This window comes from Panicum hallii, chromosome 4 (assembly GCF_002211085.1).
Source record: "Panicum hallii strain FIL2 chromosome 4, PHallii_v3.1, whole genome shotgun sequence".
Classification (NCBI taxonomy): domain Eukaryota; kingdom Viridiplantae; phylum Streptophyta; class Magnoliopsida; order Poales; family Poaceae; genus Panicum; species Panicum hallii.
Window position 1 is genome coordinate 50,482,619 of NC_038045.1, and position 24,167 is coordinate 50,506,785.

Genomic DNA, 24,167 nt, shown 5'->3' on the forward strand with positions numbered 1-24,167 from the left:
ATTACAGAAATAAAATTGAACATTATTGTTCATTTCATTTGAACACTGGTCATTGCTTTGCTAATTGAAACAACAATATCAACGTTATCTTCAACCATTGCAACCGTCCTGGTCCAAGGTTCGGATGCCCGGAGTAGCGGCCCGACGCCAAGGCCGAGGGGGCATGGACGAGCATGGAGGGGGCGCGCACGCCCGGTGGGAATCATCGGGGGCGGTGGGGCGGACCTCCGCCGGGGAGGACCACGGCCAAGGCGCAGACGGGCAGCGAGTCGACAGAGCATCATGGTAGGGCACCTCGACGGCGGCGTCCTGGGGCTGGGAGGGCACCTCGATGGCGACGGCCTGTGGAGGAGGGAACCTCGACAGCGGCAACCTGTGGAGGGCACCACGACGGCGGCGGCCTGGAGATCGAGATCGGCTTGATAACGCTTCGATCGGCTTGGCTGCAGGGGCTAATTAAAAAACGTGGTTGCTGGTGGGAGGGATTATTAGGAAAAAGTTAATCCACCGTTGACAGCCTATCTGAGGGATCTAATAATCTGTTTGCACGCTTTCATTTAAGACTTGTTTGCATAGTAGTCGGCGCCTTGGCTGCCAGGTAGTAGTAGTAGTAGAGGAGTAGCGAGGAGTCGCTTTCGTCGAAGGAAGACGGAGACGCCGTCCGGCACGTTCAAACCGAAACTGCCCACCACGTTGTTCTGGAGGCCGTGGACATCTCGGCCCAAGAACATACGAGGCGGCAGCCCGGCGAGAATTTCTGCCCACGGGCCTCATCAGAATCCATTCATCATCACTCAGAGCCGTTGTCGACGTCTGAAACTGTCCATGCGATGCCTTGGCTTGAATCCGATCAGAGTTGGTGGCCATGGAGCCCATGCCTCCATGCTCCAACACTTCGGTTCCACGAGAAGATGATTGAAGCAGCAGAAGCAGCAGCTTGACAGGTTTGCCTAGCTTGGGTTCTGAACTGCATGCAAGTCTGAACGCCGGCTTGCCGGCAGGCCCACCCAACCGCAGCGGATTGATGGCTTCAAACGTGTCCCACATTTTCTTTACGTGCTCCGGTAATGTGTGCCATTCACCTAATAACCTGGTCTACTTCTTCTAGGATAGAGCTTTTACTGATTCGATGATGGCTGCCATTCAGCACAAGCACACTAGCAGACTAGCGACTACCTTATCGGCTTATCCCCAATGGCCAGTACAAATCATTTCGGATTATCCCAGCTGGCGAAACCTTTTCGAATTTCAACTTCCACACCCAGCACATATAACACATAGACTGATCATGAAAAAAAGTTCTATAATATGTAATTATTTTAATTTATACGGACATAATTCTACAGAAAACGAAATGAGCTTGGGCTAGTGTGGAAGAAGACGACGACCTTTGAGCATGACATGACTGAGAGTGCAATAATACATTGCTTCTTTAGCTTTTCAGTTCCCAGCATAAAACAAAGCACGGAGACACGTCGTTGTGGATGATCTTAGCTTGCGGCGATGGTCCATGACTTTTGGCCTTAAAAAGGCTACTATATTAAAGCAGAAATTGCAGGGTCAAAGACTAAAAAGGAGCATCTTGCCACACGTCCCAAGTCTCTCTCACTCTCGGTCTCAGCTCTCCAACCCAATCATGAAAGCAAGACTACACCAATACACACCATCCGTTCTTTTCACTAGGGAAAGCTCTATAGCCTTTGTCCCCAACCGGAAAGGTACGGTCTGAATGAAGTTTGAATAACACATGGAAAAAAAAGAGAGAACAATCCCTGTAAACAATTAACTTGGACCATTATTTTTTAACACATACTCCCTTTGCCCCCCCCCCAAAAAAAAAAAGCAATTCTTGATTTGTCTAACTTAAACTATTTTCAGTTTCACAAAAAAAATCTACAGAAAAGACTATCAACACTTATAATGCCAAATAAGTAAATATTTGATTTACCACGAATCTTATTTTCATGGTATAGATCTATCTGGTGTTACAAATGTTGACACCATTCTCTATAAATATGGTCAAATGTAAGATAGTTTGACTTAGGATAAAAGTATAATTACATTCCTTTTAAAGGGAATGGAGGAGTATACTGTTAGATGATCAAAAAGATATCTTCTTGTGTTTAAAAAACTAACTAAATATTGTCGTAAATGCAGGTGGTTAAAAGTAGTATGAAATAGTAAAAAACAAAGTTATAACTATTTTAGTCGGAATTCTTTTATCTTGCATTATCTCAAACTTGATAAATTTTGTATAAGTGCTTTAGAGCAACCTCAGCAATAACCCCTAAATTAGATCCTACAAATGCTAAATGAAAGTTGCTTCTACTTTGAGGGGATTTTAAATTTACTTTAGCTCTCAATTCTAATTTTAATAGAGAGCCTCTCTAGGAATGGAGGGTGGAGGGTAAGATTTGGATGTACCTTCCGAAATAAAAGGTCCAATAGAGTATGTGCTTGAGTGTATTTTTAAGTTTACCACTCTAAACTTATTAAACTGAGGATAGGGTTGTTTAGATCCGCGACAAGCGGCCCTATATCGACGGGCCTCGCCGTCCGTGTCCGTGTAGACGTCAATGCGTCAAACTCCATCGCCAACCCTCCGATGCGTGCGTCCAGTAATGCCCCGCGCCAACCCCCCCCCCCCCCCCCCCCCCCCCCCCCCCCCCCCCCCAACCGACGAATCCAATCTCAACTGCGAAGAGCACAGCGCGCGCGCCCGGGCTGCCTGTTAGAGAAGAAGAAGATGGGTCGGCTCTCGGCTGCAAATCTTACGAACGGGCAATCAAACGGCTCAAGGTAAGATGAAGAGTTGCCGGAGTTAAGGTTTTTGGCTCAAAAATGCATACGCCCCATTTGCAACCTGTTTGCAACAACACGGAGAATTTCTCCAAAATTTGAAAATTAAACTAACATCTATTTTCATCATTTTACATAGACCGCATTTAGTACGAGAGTCAACTACTTCTGAATTTTAGACAAAATGGCATAGTTGTGAAAAAATTGACCGGTGCAAAAAAAAAGACGCGCACAAAAAAGTGTCCGAATTCTCAGACCGAATCATTTTCATTCAAACTGATAAGAGCCGGGATGAGGGAGCAACTTTGTTCATTCATAACCTTTTTTCTTCATACGTATGCACAAATGTTCATGATCTCATATAGTCATGTACTCATGTGGTCCTGTCCTGCCCTTCACAAACTGAGCACAACTTCTATCCACCATGTGTGCCTCTCGACAACAGAACGCCTATAATCTCATCTCTTGGAGGTGCTCATACATAGATAGGATATGTGTTTGTGAGTACGATTGGATAAGCATATATACCTTGCTAATTTAAGCAGGAAGGAAACCGTGGCATCATGCGGTTGATTTTCAGCAAGAGTACCATCAAAACTGAGCAATTCTTAGCATTCCCTAGTGACCAGTGCCCCTCCAACCAAAACCGAAAGGGAGGGAAACTTGGAGAAGGAACTTCATGTGCCACTAATTATGATGTTACTGGTGCTCCTCTTTATTTCGCCATATACACAAACTCAACACCACAACGATTCACTAGTGAAGCTCGAATATTTGGAAGAAGATGGACAACTTTGAGGCATTACAACACACTTTAAACCTGGCTACCGGATAATTCAGTTGAAGTTGGAATGATCATCCAGCCCTGATCCTTTCTCGTCGTTTGGCCCAGCAAAGGCCTTTCTCAAGATTGTCTAAAATAGACACTGGTGTCTAGTGCTCTTGTTGTCGCTCAATACCGTCTCCTCCGACGCTTGAAACCGGAAGGGACAGCGAATTGATTTTGAGAGCTCTGTAGGAAGGAGATTTCAGGAACAAACATGGTGCTGTCATATGCAGTGAAATGCAAATTCCCATGCCAATTGAGCCCCGATGCTGTTGGGGGTGAGGGAACCTCAGGGACTGCCCATGAATTCTCAGGTACTCGGCTCATATATTCATCGGTGACCAATCCAGGCACCTGGCCTAATAGTTCCTCAGCAACGAAGCCTTCGGCTAAACGGCATTGTGGAGATCCCCCAGCACTCCCCAGCTTAGCATTGTCACTCTGTAAAACCAGAAATGGACAGAAAAAGATTAATGTCTCCATAAAACAGTTTATCCAGTGAGAAGATGACATTTAATAGTCTGCCTTTCAAGGATTTCAAGTGAATGAATAAATGTAGATGCTACATCAAGACCTTGACGTTCACCATGTCACAAAACACTCAACCTAGACTATTGCAAAGAGCCAGTCTTCTACATTAGAGTAATGGTCAACAAATCTAGCAACTAAGTCACTAAACTAGCTGTTTGGTAGCAGAAGCCTGAACCTCTACAGTTCATCATCAGTTAATTATCAAATGGTCAGATTAAGCTTCAACCTAAACAATCTTATGCATTAATGTTCTTCAGGTAAATGACAAAGAATGTGACTCTTAAGCTCTTAAACATGATTATAACAACAATCTGCACTATTATCACAGTAAAAGATTCTAGATTCAAATGCATCAAGCTAGTCAACCAATGGAATAAACAATTGGAATTTTTAATATCATGGAAACAAGAAATGTTCTCTATGTTCATCTGCAGTCCAAAAAAAAACTGAAAAATGAAAAGAAGATTCTAATGACATTGAGAGAAGAGAGGCAGAACATGAAGTGTATAATATGGTAACTTGCCTTAGAAGAACCATGCTCCGCAAAACTGAAGTTTGGGCCATATTCTGAGTTAGTGAAGAACTCATCCACAGGCCAATCTGGTAGGCTGTCTGTCCCATTACCACCTGAGAATGGCAAGTTGTAGGCCCGATCACTATCGCTGTTAATTTGACTGGAAAAGGCCACTGTGGCCTGGCTAGATTGCTGAAGTGTTGGACTTTCCTCTGACATGTACTTAGGCGGAGATTCTACGGATTGAATTGCACCATTGTGCATTGTCCAATCAACCACTTCCGTCCTGACTGTTGGAACAGAATTCTGTCTTGAATAGTCTCCATTTATTAAACTTTTGCAGGGAACAGAAGCAGTGCCTTCACCTGAAAATTGAACTGTTGGGTTTCTCCTTGGCAGATGTTTTGCTGGTTGATATACCAAGCCACCAACGGCATTAACATGGTTTTCAGCAATGGGTGGAACTGGATCAGCAGGATCAAGGCCCACCTGAACTCCAGTTAGCAGGAATCTCTGATGCACCGAAACAAATGAATTTACCGTGTGTATAGCAACATCACAATCTCTACAAAGTAGTGCACGGTCTTCTAGGCAGAAGAAGTATCCAGAAGCCTCCTGCAATAAGGATAAACATGAGAAATCTCTTGCAGCAGGAATCAATACAGTACAAGAAAATTATGTTGCAGTAGCTAAGTACATCACACAGTCATCAGTATCCAAATAATCCAGACTAGACCATACCTCGAAGAACTAAAAGAGTAAAATATAGTTGACTCAACATTCATACGGCGATTCAATCCTCATAGGCACAAAAGCTATGAAGTATAAAATGAAATGAATAGAAGGCACCCAGCAACAACCCTTAAGTGTTCCCTATGATTCAAAAAGCCTTTTAAGCCTCATTCTTCATGGAGGCATTCATGATCGTCTTCTGGACCATCCGGAAACATAGAAATGATCACGTTTTCAGACAGATCAGGCCTATATTACAGAAGTGGAAAGGTGATTTCATCAAGGAAATACCTCTACAATTACATAGCATGAGAGCTGTTTAAGATCTCTCCTATTCTTCTTGGTCCAATGCCCTTGTATAGATTCTAATTTTTCCTATTTTTTATTAAAAAACATTAGCCCACCTGGGCCGAGTACAGCCTTTCTTATACATATTTATACAAATATATAACAAAGTAAAGGTTTCCCCTAATGTAAAATTCAAGAAAACTCAGTGCCAAGGCTTCTCTAGCCACCAGTGAAGTGAAACAATTGCAATTTGCAGAAACAGCCACCCCGCAACTCCATTTATCTTTTCTTTAGACAACGCAGCATAATTTATCTTTTTTTAGGATGAAGGCAACTTTAACTGCTTACAGCACTCACAACTTAGGTCAATACAGAATAATGAGTATACAGGGGCTCAAAATAGAACCTTTACCATATGCCGATTGCTGCATTTACTAGGTCCTATTCAAATCAGCTAATGTGACAGCTTACAAGAAATGACAGGGCACAACGTGTTGTGATTAGAGAAAACACATGATGTTACAATTTGGCTTCCTCGAAGTAGTTACAGCTCGCTTAAGTGCACATGTGCATGTAACTGCATCTTTTCATGAACTCGTGCAAGCAAACGACACACACACATGAGCATGAGCTTGTGCATGTGCATCGTGTGGTGATGCTTTTTTCGTCTGAAGAGTTGACCAGTTTCTTCCACTGGTCATAAATAGGGTGGTGGTGAAAACGTGAAAACTTGTGCAAGCGCAATGTAAAGCCTATCAGGGTTCACTCAAGTAAAATTTCCCATTTGCCATGACCTGTACATATTCGTACCACTTCAATCCTCTTCTAAAATGGTAAGCAGTAATATTCAGGTCAACTAGATAGAATGAACAAATGGAAAGAAATCTTTTACAAATGGCTGCATTTTCATTGGTCTTCATCATTGGCCGTTCATAAATGTCAGTCCCAGTAACAATTACATTGTGGCCTAATAAAGCTACCCAGTAGGCGTGGACCATTTCTAGTGCAATATTTTCATCTAGCAAAAAACACTGGATTGAATGCTTATCCATTTCATTGAAATAAGGCTGGCCTAACAAAGCTACCCAGGTGGGGTGGACCATTCCTAGTGCACATTTTCCTCTATCAAGAATCACTGGATTGAACGCTTATCCATTTCATCGAAACAAAGCTGGAAATACAAAGCGAAACTGCATGTGCATACACATGCACAGTAACCCAGACAGTATGGTGAAGTAAGCATGCTCATACCTGGGCCCATGCAGGACAGCATGATCAACTCTGGCCAACACTAATAATTCTCATTATACTTTTAAAAGTTTTTCCTTTTGTTGGTGGCTCATGTTGGGTTTCATCTCTAGCCTGCTCCAACTTGATTGGGATTAAAAAGTTTTGTTGCTACTGGTGGTGGTGGTTATAAACCGATATGTGTAAACTTTAGAGCATAACAAGATTGATGCATAAATGAAGAATTGGACTGCTTTCTTAAACGTGCAATTACCAAAAATACAAGTATATGTAAATTTTATTGGGACATGATCAAATCAGTAACAAAATGAGAGCATCAGTCTATAATAGCATTCATCTTCGAAACCACAACCTCACCTTAGGATTAATACAACCACAAGCAAGTAGCACATCATTCCCTATTTTGTTCGTTTGAGTTTCTAATTAACTAGTCTGTACAAATATGCCCCAAGTGATAATTCGCAGTGCTCTCGATCAACAATTACATCTTCTAATATTAGATTATCATGGGTGGGAACGTAATCCCCTTGGCTGCGGGCTGCGGGAAGATAAGTTTCACCAAGCGCCATGCAGTAGCATGTCACCACAATTCAATAATTTATACCACCACAACACAACCAATCCCTTCTAAGCTCAACTCGAATGAAAGTTAATAATGAGCGTCACAGCCACAAATGAAACCAAATGGTAGTGGAGGGTTTTTACTTAAAATGTTCAGCGCAGCGTCACTAATCGCAATGTTTAGTGTAACAATCACGGTTCAGTTTGAAATGTTTCCGGATATATGAGTGGATAAGTGATGATTTGGGACCTCGGGAATGGCACACCAGTACAGCATCCAAGTCAGTCTGTTCAAAATCATAAAATCCTAGAGGAACAGCGGGAGATCAGATCATGATATCTTCCCTGGGAATTGGGATAGAGAGAAATGACATAGAGTTGCGCCACCCCACACCCACCCACCCACCCAACCCAACCCCCAATCGAGCACCAGAAACGGAGCGACCCCAATCGATCACCACGAATGGAGGAACAGGTGAGAGAGAGAGAGAGAGAGGGCAGGGCCCGGGGCCTGACCTGGCAGATGTCGCACTTGGGCACGGCGGGCGTCGCCGTCGCCACGGCGTCGGCGTCCGAGAGCAGCGGCACCCGCTGGTGCTTCCCCGCGAGCTTGTTGGCGGCGTGCACCTCCTCGTCGCAGGCCGCGCAGAGCGCCGCCTCGTCCGCGCAGCACAGCACCCGCGCCTCCGCGGCCCCGCACGCGTTGCACTGGATCTTCATCCCCGTACACGCTAGGGTTTCAGAGGGCGGCGGCGGCGGCGGCGAGGGGACTCGGCTGGATGGGATTGGATCGGGCTCCCCACTCCTCTTTTCTCCACCAATACGGCTCGCGCGAGCTTTTAAGCGAGGGGAGATACGGTTGCGAGGTGCGAGGGCGCCGCTGCGTTGATTGGGTGCGCGCTTTGTTTAATCCGTGGTGGGGTGTGGTTGCTTTCGGTGGCCGGGGCGGGCTGGTGGTGATTTTAGCAGCCGCTGGCGAGCGACTGCGAGAGGGGGCAGGCAAGGGGGGACGACGAGAATGAGACGAAGCGGTGGTCAAAGCGCACAGCAGGACCGGCGGCGGGTGCGCGGGGGAGGCGTCAGTGCCGAGAGGCCGACGCGGGCACTGGCGCAGGCTGCTGGTGCTGGACAGAGGAGGGGAGGAGTGGCCGCGTGGAACCGTGGAGGCGCTCCGCCTCCGCGTCTCGCTCGATGTCGGCACCTCACCGCTCCCGGCGGCCAACCTGACCTGCCCGTTGGCGCCAAATTTTGCCTTTTCCGGGTCGAGGGCCGGTGCCGTCTCGCCCCGCGTCTTTGATGATCTTTTCGGGACGCAATTGGCATGGCATTTGCTATGGCCTATGGATCATAAAAATCTGGATTTCGCGATCATTTTTAAGTCCCAAGTGGGCAAGTGTTACAGAAAATGCATTACGGAAGTTGTGTCATTAGCTCTACGACGGTGGTGGTTTTTTGGGGGGGGAAATCAAAGGTCGACTGGAGCCAGCATAGATATCGAGGGGTGGTAAAGGATCTCTGGATAATTTAAGTATCGTTCTCTAATTTTATATAATTTTAAATTAAAAATATATAAATATCAACTTGGATCGTTAAAAGATCTAAGACCACTAGAATTATAATCCGTTACCATCCTTAGATATCAACCATATATATTGGACTTTCGCTAAAGATATCAACATTTCCATGGTCATATATCGCACTTTCTCTAAAGATACACACATAGACCCTTTCTCCGGTGCCTTTTAAAACCTGTCGCAGCTGTTTTTGAGATTGCACGAAGGTGCGAATGGAGAATTACGCTATTGCTGGATAGCTGAAGTTGTTCCTTCGACAACTAGTCAAGTTCCAACGACCTACAGCCAGCTCAAACGCCAAGACGCGCGCCTTCCAGAAAAGAAAAAAAAAAGAACTGCGGGATTTAGCACGTGACCACGAGGGGCTATCGTGCGTTCCATCCAGGTCTCCTACACACAATATATAGCGTTCTCTTTCCACATCAAGGGCTGAACGGAGATCTCAATCTCACGAAGGCAATTGCAATGTCCTTTTCTTTTGTTAACTGCTCTACCTGATCACTGTTCTAGCGCGAATAGAGTGCGACGAGAAAGAAAACCGAGCTACCGGAAGAATCCAACAGCAAGCCGAACACATTCGGTAAAATGCACTCATCTACATAAAGCAGCAGATTTCACAAGTAGCATGACCAGGGAAATGTACATTACTCAGTGAAACAGCAGCTGAGTTTGATATGACGCGAGGCCAAACATAAACCCCAATTCAAATCCTTTTCCAACATTGTCACCGACCAACAAACCCAAGCTAATTATTCACTGCATGCATATAATGCGATTCGCCAAGTAGATGCGCAAGCCCACAGATTACTGAACCAAATGAGGTGCAAACTTAAGTGCCAAATGACCAAAATAACATATGACAAACTTAGAAACCCTGCTCGACCAGGTAGTCGCCGAGCCTCTCCACTATCATGTTGCATTGCCCTGGAGTCATTGGCTCATCATAGATACCAATGATCAAGGCTAGGGTCGTCTTCTTGACAGTGATGCCTCCAGTGCCCTGAAAGGAATGTGAAAACAACAGCGTAAATCAAAGAGCAATTCAAGTTTGTGGTTTTTACATGTTTACTGAGATCTGGGAGGAAAGTGTAACACTTCTTATATGAATAGGAGATAACACTTCAGAGTAGATTGGAAAACCACTACAGTGACAGTCCAAGGATTCACTGCTAACAAATGGTGTGCCATGCTGCATGTTCATTTGCTTAGTTAATGGCTGCAACCCTAATTTAACGACAACAAACGGAACCGCAAAGACATTCAGCCTACAGAATAAATTACTGCCCACTTCATAATGAGATCTTAAATACATGCTACATAATAGGGCTTCTACATGCAAAAAACTAACATACTTCAGCAGTAATATCAATTATGCCCGAATTCATCATATAATAGACCACAACCATGAAAGCAACATGCTCAGCATCCAGGGCATCTTTGATACAGTATAGCTCCTTTGATACTTCTATAGGTTGATCCATATCATATATAAGAACTATGGTGTTGCATACATGAACTGAGTTTGTCTCTGGTAAATTCACACAAGCATACACAAAGGTATAAGGCATTGCAGATATAACAATCTGTTTCAAACCATACCTTCTTTCCTCGGATGACAACACCAGGTTCACCTTGGATCACCATGTATTTTGTGCCTCCAAGGAAAAGACCAGTTGGTGCAAGAGTACCAGGATCATCAAAGTCCTTCATGATGGCAGCAATCTCCTCAGGCTTGTACTGGAACAAGAAGCAGGAAACATGAACATGAGAGCACAGGGCTGGGAAAAAGTAGGTGGGTCAGAATGTGAACCCAAAGATGTAAAATTGACAACACTAAGACACTCTGTATATAAGGATACCATTGTAAATTCAGTCTCTGCTAGAATAACAAATCAATTGTACAAAGCATCACACAGCCCAAGTACATGACAACACCATGGTGAAGCCTACGGGGTGAGTATCGCGATACCTTGTTTCCAAATTACATGATTTTCCTTGGCAATGGAAGAGTCTACAAAGCCAGGGGCGAAGCTACGTGCACCATGGTAAAATAAAAATCTACTTGGGGATGACTCAATTTTACCATCTAAGGTGTAGTTTTCTTCTAAAAAGTAGAGTGTGCACGAGGGTCATTTTTAACGCGGCTTCGCCCCTATACAAAGCTGTGATCGAACATGCAATGCAAAACACCAATTTCCCAACTGAAAGCCGCTTTTGATTTTAATAAGTTGCACACACGAGAGGGGGCACTACAGCACTCAGCAGCAACTATATCATCATCTAACGAAAACTAAAAGTATGTGCTTCGGGTGGGTCACACTGTTGAGACTACGTAGACTGAAATTTATGCAGTGTGCAGTCTTTGGTGACCCTCTAGCAGCCACTCTCTGAAATTTCTCCAGGCTTCCTGTCGGACCATTTCGACTTCTGAGAATAGCATAATTTCATGAGTTGAAATTCTAATCGAGCGACCAACCGGATCATACTCACACGCCAGAGAACACGATCCTGCCATCCCTAAATCTACTATACACCCAACATCAAGCTTAAACTCAACTATATTCACATCAAACGCCCACAGAAACACCCGCGGCAACAACTATAGCGAGCAAGACTTGGATCCGCATCTCGCCTCAGCGACCAAGATCCGGACCCGCCCCGATCCGGCCGGTCCCCGCGGCAAGCGGATGGCGGCGGAGGCAGATCTAGAGTCGCGCGGATGCAGATCAGCGGCAGGGGCACGGAACAGAGCTCAACAAGCAGAGCGGCCAGGGGTGGGTAGGGGTGCTACCTGGGGGAAGTTCGGGGACTGCGCCCAGATGCTGCCGTCGTGGCCTACGATGGCGGCGGAAGTGAGTTGCTGGCCTTCGATCTCGCACATGAGGTGCTCGTCGACGTACGTCTGCCACGACATCTTGCTCCGGCACTCTTCCTCCTCCTGCTCCGGCGACGACTTCGCTTCGCTGCTTCGGCTCGGGACTGCTTGGTTCGCACGCGGTCTCTCGGCTGGACGGCTGGGCTGGGCTGGGTGGGGAATATATCGGTTGCGTGTGGGCGACTAGCGTGAGGGCGAGGCCGTGGAATGGAATGGAACCCTACTTTTCCTCCACTTTTCGTTTTTTTTTTATTTTTTACAATTTATTTTGCTGCTTAAGTTTCTAAAAATGGGAAATGAACTTTTTGTGTTGGTGGGTAAGGTATAGGCGTGCTGGGCGTAAATTAGAATCTTGTATATTTTACATGTGAGTTGTGAAATAATTTTAGGTAGTCATTATTGATGAATGAGTCATAGAGATATAGACCGACAAAGAAATATAAACCATGTTATACTTGAGATGATTTAGCCGTTGGATTTGATGCAAGGTGTTATTCCTCCTCCAAACAAAGTTCTTATTTTCCATTATGTTTCTTTATTCCATCACTAAATCTAGGAATGAAAATGAACATGATCCCATCCCGCTGTCTACATTTATCTCACTCACTTTCGTAATTTGTGAAAAAATATAAAATGGGAAGAAAAGGACTAGTGTCTTTCCGAACACTTTTGTATATCCAGTATTTATGCCGGTATATCTTTTTTTACCACTTTGCTAACTTCCAAACCAAATACTGAATTGTGTCTATGTGATGTGAGTAAGTATATGTGTGCGCTTAACTATTCAAGTAAGAGTGGCTTGCCGCTCACTTAAGAGTTATAAACCGTGGTTATCATTATATCACGTTGGACACGTGGTGTGTTATGTTGACTAGTTATTACTTGTAGTTACTATTCTTGTTTTTTATGTGTCGTATTCCTTTTTTTTTCTTTTCGTTCGTGTCGGTTACCTGTGTGTTTCCTTTCATATTTGTTCTTTCTATATCCTGTTTCCCGTCTTTATTTCCAGAACAAAAATGTGTAGATAAAAATAGGAGAGGTATTTTCTCGAATGCTTTTATTCATATTCCCCACTATAATCTTGTTTGTGTCATGCTATCTTTGCCAGTCCCCTACTACAAAAGAAATCGTCAACCCCCGTTCTACCGCCACTAATCAATATGATCCAGAGTCCCCACCGCCGACATTAGGTGATCTTTCCACCTCCCCGCTATTCTCCGCCTCTGCTAAGCTAGGCTAAACTTACAGCAACAATACAGAATACTATCCTGAAAGGACTTACAGTGACAATAGTACAGGGCTGAAAACTAAAATACAAAATCATAAGGTGTTACTTTTTATTTCGGTTGCTTGTTGAGACCTTTCTGTCATCTATCAATGACATCAGACGACTAATCCGCGGATCTATTCAATGTACGCCGTATTATTTTATCTTCAGATCCGATCAGGTGATCTGAAAATCGGATGGCGACTGGACGAACAGGTGGCCAAACGTGGCAGCCGCAGAGCTGGAGAAATCCAACTGAGTAGTTTCATAGTTCAAATTGACCCTTTAGTCGTGCTGCGCACTCAAATAATACCTTTTCTGAATACCAGTCCAGAACAAACTCTATAAACAAAACCAGGTGTTTCGACTGTGCATTTGTAAAACAATTCCACAGGGAATTGTTCAATTCAATTTTCAGCTGTCCTGCAACCATTTTGGCTCATATACAAAATCGTCAGAGGTCCAAACAATGAATTTCTCATGATGAATGTACATATCGTTTCAAAATAAAATGATGAAGTATACACAGGCAAAGTGGACGAATATGGACAAGGACAATTTTATGACTCCCGAAATATTATGCCGATGCCAGCTGCCGTCCTTACAGATCTGCACACCACTTCACTCATAAACTGGTCATGGGGAGAACATGCACGCACCTCGAACACCCAATGTCCAGTGATCATTCATCAGATCCGAGAAGGAAACAAACATGACAGCATCTTAATCATTGGCCTTGACGGGGTAGTCTTCTGGCAAGACAAGCTGGCATCCTCTGTAAGAGCCACTGGGGCATCAATGCCATCCAAATCTGCTTCTGTTACCGGTACGGCGTCCCCTGCTGGAGATGCTGTTGCGGAATTGCTTGTCACAGCAAGAACCTCAGCGTTCTTCTTGCTGAATTCTTGAACCACCTGCGACAATCAAATCCGGCTAGAATACATAAGAATTTTCGTTGAATAATGAGTTAAACTGTCTTGCACTCTTCTTCCACGCGAATAAGGTTTGCAGAGGCTTTCAGGACCTTCAAGAAACATTCAGAATCCCCAGCGATAACTCGGCATTACATCTATCTAATCAATGGGATTTATTTGGGTCCATTAGAAGTAATTTGGTCCCAGCTATATAAATTGGTGCATTATCACTCACCAGAAAAGAGTGGCTGAATGTCACAATCCAAACAGCTAGCAGATTGCAGCATTACTCTGCAAATATGAGTGCCATGTTTACATCATCTTTGAATCGCAAGTAGAACGTTCTCTTCCATTAAGAGAACATTTTAAATACAGGTAGTCATGCAGTAAGAGTAACAACAATAGTATTCATGTTCCGAATGCAAACCGGATTATTTCCTTACTGAGGAAGAAAAGGCCATAGTCAGTTATATCATTAAGATAAACTGGGCAAACTGCAATTACCACAAATAAGTGTGCATCTTTCAGTGCATATAAATTATTTAAAGGAGGCCCATTCTTGCAACTACCCAAGCTCAAGAAAATCACAGCAAGGGGAGGAAGTGAAATCAGAAAATCTTCTTAGTGCAAAGAATTGGCATGTTTTAAGATGCAAGAGATGAGTCAGTGTGTGTTCCCTACCTTCCATTGCGAACGTGTCAACAGCACTCGAGCCCTTTTAGATTGTACATATTCAAAAGCTGTTTCAGGTGTCATCTTCTTGTACTTCACCTGGTGAAACCAAGAACCATAAAAATATCATGGATTGCACTAAGATGCAATTTTAAATCAATTCCAAGAGGTAGTATGTTATAACTTCATTCTAATTATGACCTGGAGTTCTCAGCTCAAATTTTGACATCATATTATTCTTACTAAAAGATAGATAATTAAATTTACCAGATAGCACAAGACAATTGTTGTACTTCGGCCCCTTCCAGCTTTGCAGTGAATATATGTTACTTTCCCAGAAGATGCATTTCCTAATTAAAAGGTGCAGATGTGTTAGTAAAAGTTTTTATATTGAAGAGAAGGAAAGTTGCTGGAAAAAAAGGAAGTGACGTCACAGATGGCCAAAAACTTAATCAGTAAATCTGGGTGGTCGATTCATAAACTACTATTAAATTGAAAAGGATCACTTTGGGCATAATCTGTGTCTCACTTACTATGAATGAAATCAACAGCTTGATTAATATCCACAAGTGAAGGAGCAAACATATAATCTCTTGTAGGAATAACAAGGTGATCAATCCCACATGACTGTAAATTTCAGCAGAGCAGCATTTATGTCACAACGTGTTTCTGATTGATTAACTTAGATTGGAGCAATTCTGTTCCCAAGTGGCATATGCTAAGATTAATGAAACTTCAAAGGACCATAGGATATGTGAAATTGCATATAACTTTTAATATAAAACGGTAAAGAACTTACAAGCCACTTGCCTGATACATTGATGATGGTACCAAAGTCTCAAATGGTTCATTTAAGGTTATCACACCATGTACCCCAAGCTTCTGCAAGCGTGAAACATCCCTGCGAAACGGAACCGCTCCAAGCAAAATGAACTGGCACAAAGGTCAATATTTGCATCTGTATAGTCAGATCAAAGATATCTATGACTCATCAAATGGAAATATCTGCTCAATCACAAAGGAAATAATATAACTCCATAACAATATGTAAACACTAAACCAAGACTAACCATAATTTAACCCCAGATACGAAGCTAAATTAATGCATACAGAATTACAGATACTGCAACTATGACATTCTTTGGAGCGGACAATAATGAAGTCAGCACCATCTGGAAAACCTAGCATGCTGCAGCTGCATTTCATCCATGATGGGCTATGCTTTACAGGTTACTCCATTTATATGCTAACGCTAAAATTGTTAAACTTAATAGCAACGAAAAGCATGGAGCAGGCTCCTAATCCTACCGGGTCGAGAATCAACAATTCTTTTTTTTTTATGAAACAAGAATCGACAATTCTAGATACTAGATAGATGTTCTAGTACTGAAACAAAATGATGCTGCATTTGCATCTGAAGTATAGTTTGACTGGCAAAAGTATTACTCATCCTTTAAATACTACCTCTTAATCGCATGCCTAAACTCCGCAAAAGCACAGCAGACTGCCCGTGCGTGTGGTTATCTTGTAACCTGAGAAGCATAGCCCATCAGTCTGCTGTGCTTCACAGGTTACAACAGAACGCATGACCCGCCACTGGAATCCTCCTAGGGTCCTAGCCTGCAGCCAGACCGCTGAGCTCTAGTTTACTAGAGAGCCTAGCAATCTAAAATTAAAACCTCATGTTAATCACTCGCTCGCTGTTAGGGGGGAAACGGAAACGATGATTCACCTGATCGACCTCGTCCCACCACCGGAACTCGGCCTGGGCCTTGCTCCGCACCACGTTGTACAGCAGCGTCGGGTAGAAGAGCACCCTCGCGGTGGCGCCCACCGCGGCCTCCTTCGCCTTCCTCCGCGCCGCCGCCCCCCGTCGGCCGGCCGCCTCCGCGGCCATGGCGAATGCTTGAACGGCAGACCCAGGTGGGCCGATGGCTTCCAACGGGGACGAAATTGGGCTGGTAGGAGAATGATAGGAGATGGTGGCGGGTTGGGATGAGACACCACCTGACCAAGAGTAAACAGGTCGGGATTAACGCTTAATTGGGAGGTCAGGAAGTGGGGGAGTTGCCGGAGGAACCAGTTTCTCCGCCAGCTCACATTGAGCCTGTATCGGACCCACGTGTCAGTGACCATGTCATGTATCCATCAACATTAGACGGATTGGGTGATAAAGTGAGACTGTCAAAGGGATGAGTAGAATGATTGGAAACAGGGTGAATACAAGAAAGGGATTGAGAGATGTGTACTATTTTTCACAAGTCCACTTCTATGAGTTTGAAAAAACCAAACACTTACTGCTACACCCTCAAACTTTTAAAATAGTTCATCTTAACGGTTGATTCTTTTCAACTAATGATTCGTTTTATACTCAATGGAATTGAAGGATTATGTAACGTTGATGTATAAATCTTCCATGCATAAATAGATAAGCCTAAAGGTGTTGGACTTTCTTCAAACAAATTTACATGTGTGTGTGTGTGTGTGAGAGAGAGAGAGAGAGAGAGAGAGAGAGAGACCAGGTTTCTCCTAAATGAACAATGGATACACTACTGCAGTAACTCTATTTTCTTGCTAGGAAATTCCTTCCAATCTTTAGAGGGTAGATGGCAACAATGTATTTGTGTGAATGTTACCATGCTTTTTATTGTGGAGAATAGAATTTGGGAAGAGTGACTTAGATGATGAAGTGGCAAATTTTGGTGTGGGTCTTTAACATTTTGTCATTCTCAAAATTCGTGTGGATTATTTTTTTTCCCCACCTTCACCTTGAATTTCACTTGTGAAGTGGCAAATTGCTATAAAGTTAGCTGACACATAAGCAAAGCTGTTGTGGTTTTGATCTTGAAGTGGTAGCGTGGACAATTTCCAGAGTTAAAGACAAATGTCAAGTTTCATCCTCTCGAGAGTCCGAACTTTTAAAAGACCTTGCTCTCTCAAATGACTTAGGCATTGGGTGGACATTATGATATTGATTTTGTGAATTTTGTTATTATGAGATTGATTTCAACAAGTGGACATCTTCTTACAATAAAGGTTAGAATGAAAAAAGTAAAAGAAAAAATGTTTTTACTTCACTAAAAACTGTATTGTTGGAATCTGGTAATAGTATGCAACTGCAAATGCTCATAAGTCATACCCAAGCATTTACGCTGTCAAGGCCTCAAAGGCTTCAAAAACTGCATGCGAAGCACATCTAGAAGTTCAGCACGAGCCTGTTCATTTTCGTAGCAGATTTGAAGTTTTGATCGGAGCCTCGGTTCAGACTCGGGTGACTACCTCTGGCTGAACGGCGACCGTCGGCAAACAAGGAATCAGGAATCTGTCACGTGAGAGGAGTACGTGCAGGTCCAGCAGCCAAGAGGGAGAGAACACGAATCTCGGGGCCCGGTCCCACACTACCTGAAAGACACGCCCGGTCCCATCAAGTGTCAGGCCGGCCACCTCTCCCAGTTCCCCGTCTCCTCCACAGGCCTCGTCGTCCTCGCCCAGTCGCCCGCCCGCATCCCATTCGCTCGTCTCCTCCTCCGGCCGCCGTCACCCCTCGTCGCCACCCGCACCCCGGCCGCCGCCGTCGCCGTCGCCGTCACCGCTTCCCCCCACAAAGCCACCCGGACGCCACCCGCAATGGATTTTTCCACCGCGTCCTCCTCCAGCGCCCATGGCGCCGCCGCCCGCGTCGCGCGCTGCTGACTCGGCCCCTGCTGATCCCAGCAGGCCCGCCGCGAGCGCGCCCGAGCCGATCACCGTCTCGAGCCCGCGGGACCACCTCCACCACCACCTGATCGATCGCCGGGACACGCCGCGCGGCCGCGCGTGGGAGCCGGAGCTGAGCCGGAGCGGAGGGGCGATGGACGGGGCGGCGGCGGTCAAGCTGGTGTCCGGCGAGGCCGGGTACGTCCTCGAGGACGTGCCGCACGTGTCGGATTACCTCCCCGATCTCCCGGTGAGTGCCGCCGTCCCGTGCGGAGGGGGTCGATCTGGTGGGTTGGCGCGGGGAGCCGCTAATCGATCGCTGCTGCTCGAGGGTGAGGTTGCTCGCTGCGTGGCATCGTGGCGGTGCGGCCGAATCGTGCGAGAAGCCGAGAACGTGGAATCTGATGATGATCCTTGCGATCTAAAGTTGTCAGCCACTTTTGTTATACTTAATAATGCTTTTTGTTCGTTATTATAGTTATTTGCGTTATGGACTTATGGCGTGGGCTTTTTTTGTGTGATTGGAACAGCGAGTGTTTTTTCTTAGCAAGCGCCTTTTCGAGCGATCCCATACACTACATTTTACTCTTTCCTAGTTTCTAATTTGGGTATTTAGATTTAGTGATAGCGATTTGCCATTAGTTATGGAGGCTACAGATGAAATGTGGAATTTGAGAGATACCCATAACTGATTTGTGATCATGACAAAATTTCATTTGATGTTGCAGACCTACCCAAATCCATTGCAAGATAACCCAGCATACTCGGTTGTGAAGTAAGCTTGAACTTACTGGCTTGATAAGCTCAAATTCTTCCCTTACTAGTTGCCGCTAACTTGTCTTTTTCTTTCTCACCTTCAGGCAGTACTTCGTAAACCCAGACGACACTGTCTGCCAGAAGGTGAATTCTTGAGGAACTTGTTGTCCACTCTGCAGCTTTTTTTCTGATACAAATACTTCACTTCTACAAAGTATTTACACCAATGCTGTGATCCGAACTATTGTTCAATGCAGATTGTTGTTCACAAGGATGGACCCAGAGGGAACCACTTCCGTCGTGCCGGACCTCGCCAAAGAGTATATGAACCTTGTGCTTTTCACTTTATGTATGCTAACAAAGCAGCAAACAAGGGGAAGATAATATTTCTAACCTCGTAAGCCTTTTTGTAACCTCGTGCTTGCCTCTGCTAGGTCTATTTTGAACCAGATGAGGTCCATGCATGCATTGTTACCTGTGGAGGATTGTGCCCTGGACTTAATACTGTGATTAGGGAAATTGTATGTGGCTTATCTGACATGTATGGTGTCACCAAGATACTTGGGATTCAGGTAAAAATCATTACATCATTCCATGAAGTCCACATAAAGCATGCAATCAATCATTCTCCTCCTGGAGTTCTTCAAGCATTCATTTGACATCCTCATGTTTATTTTCTCATAGGGTGGGTATAGAGGCTTCTATGCTCGCAACACCATCACCTTGACTCCAAAGAGTGTAAATGACATTCACAAAAGGGGTGGGACTATTCTCGGATCATCCCGAGGCGGCCATGACACCACGAAGATCGTTGACAGTATTCAAGATCGAGGCATAAATCAGGTAAGTGAAAGAAAATGGCATTTCTACTCTGCACATTTTTGTCTCATTCCTGTTACCACTCTGTACTTATCTTAATTTATTGGCACCATGACGATTCGTTTACCAACCTGAGACAGTTAAACCTGCCCATCAACTCAAATCTTTGATGCCGTGTTCAGGTCTATGTAATTGGTGGTGATGGTACTCAAAGGGGAGCAGGAGTGATATTTGAAGTAAGCACAATTTTAGACTAGCAGAAAGTGTTTTCAGACCTGCTTGAATTATAGCCTTTCTTGATGGCGTATTGGTAGCCAGCTGATCATATATTATCACATCCAGTTACTGTAATATGTTTGTAAGTTACACTTTGCTTGAATCTTCTTCAGGAAGTTAGAAGGCGTGGTCTGAAAGTTTCTGTTGCTGGCATTCCAAAGACTATTGACAATGACATCCCTGTAATACGCTTCTCCTCATTTTAGTGATATTTTGGTGGAATATGAAGTTTGATGTGTGCCCTATATTCACAAACCCATTGTTACCTATGTTTAGGTAATTGACAAGTCATTTGGTTTCGACACAGCAGTCGAGGAGGCTCAACGTGCAATAAATGCTGCTCATGTGGAAGCTGTAAGTGCTGAGAACGGTATAGGTCTTGTCAAGCTAATGGGACGACACAGTGGTAAGCTTCTATGAGAGAGCAATATGTAGTGCTGGTAACTTATGATATACTTTGTTGTACACTTTTCTGCTATTATCTTATTCTGTAAGCGCCTAAGCGGTACCTAATGAAAACTCTTGTGCCTCTATGAAATTCTTGGATGTCTGTATGTTATATGAGTTTCTCGATGAACTTCTATGGAAATTTAAATAACAGTTTCGAATCTCTTTGAATTTATATTTGAATAGATTAACATGACTGCTGCTACTATGGCTAATTGTTGCTTGTTATGTTTCGTGCTCTCTTGAGTAGAAATATTGCAATAGCTGGCATATGCGAGCTTATTGAGTTGTGGGCTTTCCACTTCCTTCTAGGCTGCATTTAACTCACTTCTAGATAACATGGATAGATAATCAACTCGATGTGCCTATGTTCCTTCCTTGAGGTTTGACTGGAAAAAGGGGGAATCCTTTGAACCTAGTTTCAAATTTGAAGTAAATCACATAATTTCTTATCCATACAGCCCTTACTGATTTCTAGATTAACCAACTTGCTCATTCATGTTTTCCTCATATGTCTAATGACATCTTTTTACTGATGCAGGTTTTATCGCGCATTATGCTACTCTGGCTAGCAGGGATGTGGTACGTTCACATCTCCATCAAGCCAAAACTATTTTTGGTTTATTTCCATGTTTGCACGCACGAATAAAGGGATCAAATGTTCTCCTTTTGTCAGGATTGTTGCTTGATTCCAGAGTCACCTTTCTATCTTGAAGGTGAAGGTGGACTTTTCAGATATATAGAAAAGCGTTTGAAGGATAATGGTCATATGGTTATTGTTGTTGCTGAGGGTGCCGGACAGAAACTTATTGCTGAAACCATGCAGTCAATTGGGAAAGATGCCTCAGGCAATGAGCTGCTTCTTGACGTTGGTCTTTGGTTATCTCAAAAGATAAATGTGAGACATGGATATTCCACTTGCACCTCCCATCTACTGTCTAGATGTTGCTCTTATCTGCAAGGGATCCCTATCTGCAATATAAGCACTTGCTTAATCAATGTTTTACTTGTGAATTCAGGAGTACTTCAAGAGAAACAAGATGACTATTAATCTGAAGTACATAGGTCAGTGGTTTTCTTTGATATTATGTTTCAGGGTCCAGAATTCCTAGTTTCACAGTAGCAGATCTCAGATGCTGTCTTCTATTGCAGATCCGACGTACATGATCCGTGCCATCCCTAGCAATGCATCAGATAACGTCTATTGCACACTGTTGGCTCACAGTGTGGTCCATGGAGCCATGGCTGGATATACTGGCTTCACCATTGGTCAAGTGAATGGTCGGCATTGCTATATCCCTTTCTATGTAAGTCACCCTCTATAGGACAGGGAGTTATCTTTACCGCATTGAGAATCACAAGCTAAGTTTAAAGCCTATTCTGCTTCAATGCCCTCTGTACTGATTGTCTGCATCACTCACTCCAGAGGATAACCGAGAAGCAGAACAGAGTTTCGATAACCGACAGGATGTGGGCAAGGCTGCTCTCCTCGACCAACCAGCCAAGCTTCCTGTGCAACAAAGTTATCGAAGAGGCGAAGAAGGAACAGGAAAGGGCGGCCCAACTTATAGATGGCTCGCCTTCCCATCGGAAGCTTGCCGGGAAGGTTGCAGGTCCCAACTCTGGTGATACGAAGTGAGGTCAACGTCCGCTTATATGGTGCGGATAAACCTTTTTTTTCAGCCTATTTAGTTGCTATGGCAACTGATGATGCCATTTTTCCAGTCCGCTTATATACCCCTGACCAATTTTTCCAGGGGGAAACCCTATCTCTAACTTAGTGCTAAATAAATATATCTTTGTATAGTTTGGCTGGCAGACTATCTGCTGTTTCTTTTGGAATAAGTTCAGGAACACCAGGGGATGTTTGGTTTGGAGGGATTTATTATAATCCCCACCAATAAATCCCTAATAAAGCTCTTTTTATCCAAACATGAAGTTTTATATATTCAAACATGAAGTCTTATAGATGAGATTTATGCTCATAAAACCCATAAGCCCCTCCAAGCGATACTTATGGGGTTTATTTTTTTTTCCATCAAAACATCCTCAATTTCCTCCTCCTACCCTTATCTCCCTTATCTACGCTACAGGAGCATTAATGAGGGTAGAAAGGTTATTAATAACTACAGGCGTTTTTTATAAGCCGCTGCAACCAAACACCATTTATCTCCCTTATCTACGCTACAGGAGCATTAATGAGGGTAGAAAGTTTATTAATAACTACAGCCGCTTTTTATAAGCCGCTGCAACCAAACACCATTTTGGGTTTACCACCTTCTCCATATGAGTGAAGGGCTCGTAGTTTTTTAATAAGTCCCTCAAAACCAAACACCCCCTTAGACAGGGGCGGACCCACAGTGGGGGCAAGGTGGGCTATCGCCCCACCTCAAATTTTGAGATCCTTTTATAGTGCACTGCAAAGTTAGGAAAAAATTAAACATTAGGTGGGGCGAAACAGGCTCTGGTGCTAAATTTGGCCTAGCAGACCACCCGGCCCACTTCTTTCCCGCGGTCCCGCCCACGGCCCATCCTCGGCCCACCATCCGGCGGCGCTTCGCCCCCCGCCCCACCCCCCACCCAGCCAGCCCGGCCCAAAACCCCCCGCCCCCGCCCACTCCCGGACTCCACCCGACCCCCGCGCCGCCAGCCGCCCTCCCCCCGACCCCCGCGCCGCCGCCCCACCCCACCCCCCCCCCCCCCGCGTGCCCCCGCCAAGCGCCGCCCGCGCGGAGCCCCCCCCCCCCGCCCCCGCCTGCCCCGCCCGACCGCCGCCCCCGCCCCCGCCCCCGCCGAGCGCCGCCCGTGCGGAGGGCCCCTCCCCCCCGGCGCCGCCCGCCCCGCCCGAGGGGCCCGCAGAAGGCCCCCCCCCCCGCTCCGCCGCCGAGCACGCAGAGCCCCCTGCCCCCGCCGAGCGCCGCCCGCGCGGAGAACCCCCCCCCCCGCGCCGCCTGCCCCGCCCGAGGCCCCCCCTCCAGCGCCGCCCGTCCCGCAGGAGCCCCCCCCCCCCCCCCCCCGGAGCGCCGCCCGTGCGGAGGGCCCCTCCCCCCCGGCGCCGCCCGCCCCGCCCGAGGGGCCCGCCGGAGCGCCCCCCCCCACCCGGTCGAGTGCCGCCGAGCGCAGCCCGCAGAGCCCCCCCCCCCCCCCCCGCCCGAGCGCCGCCCGCCCCGCCCGAGGCCCCCTAGCGCCCGCCCGTCCCGCCCCGCAGGAGGCCCCCCCCCCCAACCCCCCCCCCCCCGGTCGGGCGCCCGGCCCCCCCCCCAACAAAAAAAAGGCACTGAATCTCCCCAATTCAGCACAATTCACAGCAGATCGCCGTCCGTCGACCCCAATCCGCGATCGAGGTTAGATTATTTCCTCGCAGCCTCACGT

General features: G+C 45.4%; 4 protein-coding genes across 5 annotated transcripts; 1 reads left to right on the forward strand and 3 right to left on the reverse strand.

The window, feature by feature from the left end:
- Positions 1 to 3,344: 3,344 nt before the first annotated feature.
- Positions 3,345 to 8,504, reverse strand: LOC112889523 (B-box zinc finger protein 22-like). The gene is made up of 3 exons (XM_025956212.1): positions 8,016 to 8,504; positions 4,680 to 5,285; positions 3,345 to 4,066 (listed from the first exon to the last, which is right to left on the reverse strand). Exons 1-3 carry the CDS (start codon positions 8,217 to 8,219, stop codon positions 3,752 to 3,754), a joined length of 1,125 nt encoding a protein of 374 aa, XP_025811997.1. The 5' UTR covers positions 8,220 to 8,504; the 3' UTR covers positions 3,345 to 3,751.
- Positions 8,505 to 9,669: 1,165 nt separating this feature from the next.
- On the reverse strand, positions 9,670 to 12,132 carry LOC112889906 (profilin LP04). Its single transcript, XM_025956703.1, has 3 exons — positions 11,865 to 12,132; positions 10,673 to 10,810; positions 9,670 to 10,073 (listed from the first exon to the last, which is right to left on the reverse strand). Exons 1-3 carry the CDS (start codon positions 11,985 to 11,987, stop codon positions 9,939 to 9,941), a joined length of 396 nt encoding a protein of 131 aa, XP_025812488.1. The 5' UTR covers positions 11,988 to 12,132; the 3' UTR covers positions 9,670 to 9,938.
- A 1,453-nt stretch (positions 12,133 to 13,585) lies between these two features.
- LOC112889001 (putative dual specificity protein phosphatase DSP8) lies at positions 13,586 to 16,850 on the reverse strand. 2 transcript variants are annotated; one of them, XM_025955457.1, is made up of 7 exons: positions 16,534 to 16,850; positions 15,612 to 15,734; positions 15,335 to 15,428; positions 15,069 to 15,151; positions 14,811 to 14,900; positions 14,365 to 14,420; positions 13,988 to 14,129 (listed from the first exon to the last, which is right to left on the reverse strand). In XM_025955457.1, exons 1-6 carry the CDS (start codon positions 16,696 to 16,698, stop codon positions 14,400 to 14,402), a joined length of 576 nt encoding a protein of 191 aa, XP_025811242.1. In that variant the 5' UTR covers positions 16,699 to 16,850; the 3' UTR covers positions 13,988 to 14,129; positions 14,365 to 14,399. The 2 variants fall into 2 exon arrangements, with proteins under 2 accessions (XP_025811241.1, XP_025811242.1); XM_025955456.1 differs by lacking the exon at positions 14,365 to 14,420 and having other exon boundaries at positions 13,586 to 14,129.
- Positions 16,851 to 18,266: 1,416 nt separating this feature from the next.
- LOC112889000 (ATP-dependent 6-phosphofructokinase 6-like) lies at positions 18,267 to 22,652 on the forward strand. Its single transcript, XM_025955455.1, has 14 exons — positions 18,267 to 18,747; positions 19,226 to 19,272; positions 19,358 to 19,397; positions 19,511 to 19,573; positions 19,688 to 19,825; positions 19,938 to 20,096; positions 20,255 to 20,308; positions 20,462 to 20,530; positions 20,625 to 20,754; positions 21,337 to 21,377; positions 21,472 to 21,693; positions 21,815 to 21,860; positions 21,948 to 22,102; positions 22,222 to 22,652. Exons 1-14 carry the CDS (start codon positions 18,463 to 18,465, stop codon positions 22,432 to 22,434), a joined length of 1,662 nt encoding a protein of 553 aa, XP_025811240.1. The 5' UTR covers positions 18,267 to 18,462; the 3' UTR covers positions 22,435 to 22,652.
- The last annotated feature ends 1,515 nt before the right edge of the window (positions 22,653 to 24,167 follow it).

Bases quoted from the DNA above. Each gene is read 5' to 3' on its own strand.
- LOC112889523 (XM_025956212.1), bottom strand. From the start codon at position 8,219: ATGAAGATCCAGTGCAACGCGTGCGGGGCCGCGGAGGCGCGGGTGCTG. The intron at 5,286-8,015 runs GTCAGGCCCCGG...TCCTTATTGCAG, and splicing joins CCAAGTGCGACATCTGCCAG to GAGGCTTCTGGATACTTCTT. The intron at 4,067-4,679 runs GCAAGTTACCAT...CTGGTTTTACAG, and splicing joins CGGAGCATGGTTCTTCTAAG to AGTGACAATGCTAAGCTGGG.
- LOC112889906 (XM_025956703.1), bottom strand. From the start codon at position 11,987: ATGTCGTGGCAGACGTACGTCGACGAGCACCTCATGTGCGAGATCGAA. The intron at 10,811-11,864 runs GTAGCACCCCTA...TTCTTGTTCCAG, and splicing joins AGTCCCCGAACTTCCCCCAG to TACAAGCCTGAGGAGATTGC. The intron at 10,074-10,672 runs GTATGGTTTGAA...CATTCCTTTCAG, and splicing joins TTGTCATCCGAGGAAAGAAG to GGCACTGGAGGCATCACTGT.
- LOC112889001 (XM_025955456.1), bottom strand. From the start codon at position 16,698: ATGGCCGCGGAGGCGGCCGGCCGACGGGGGGCGGCGGCGCGGAGGAAG. The intron at 15,735-16,533 runs GTGAATCATCGT...CCTTTGTGCCAG, and splicing joins GGTGGGACGAGGTCGATCAG to TTCATTTTGCTTGGAGCGGT. The intron at 15,429-15,611 runs GCAAGTGGCTTG...TGAAATTTACAG, and splicing joins TACCATCATCAATGTATCAG to TCATGTGGGATTGATCACCT.
- LOC112889000 (XM_025955455.1), top strand. From the start codon at position 18,463: ATGGCGCCGCCGCCCGCGTCGCGCGCTGCTGACTCGGCCCCTGCTGAT. The intron at 19,398-19,510 runs GTGAATTCTTGA...TGTTCAATGCAG, and splicing joins ACGACACTGTCTGCCAGAAG to ATTGTTGTTCACAAGGATGG. The intron at 21,694-21,814 runs GTGAGACATGGA...TTGTGAATTCAG, and splicing joins GGTTATCTCAAAAGATAAAT to GAGTACTTCAAGAGAAACAA.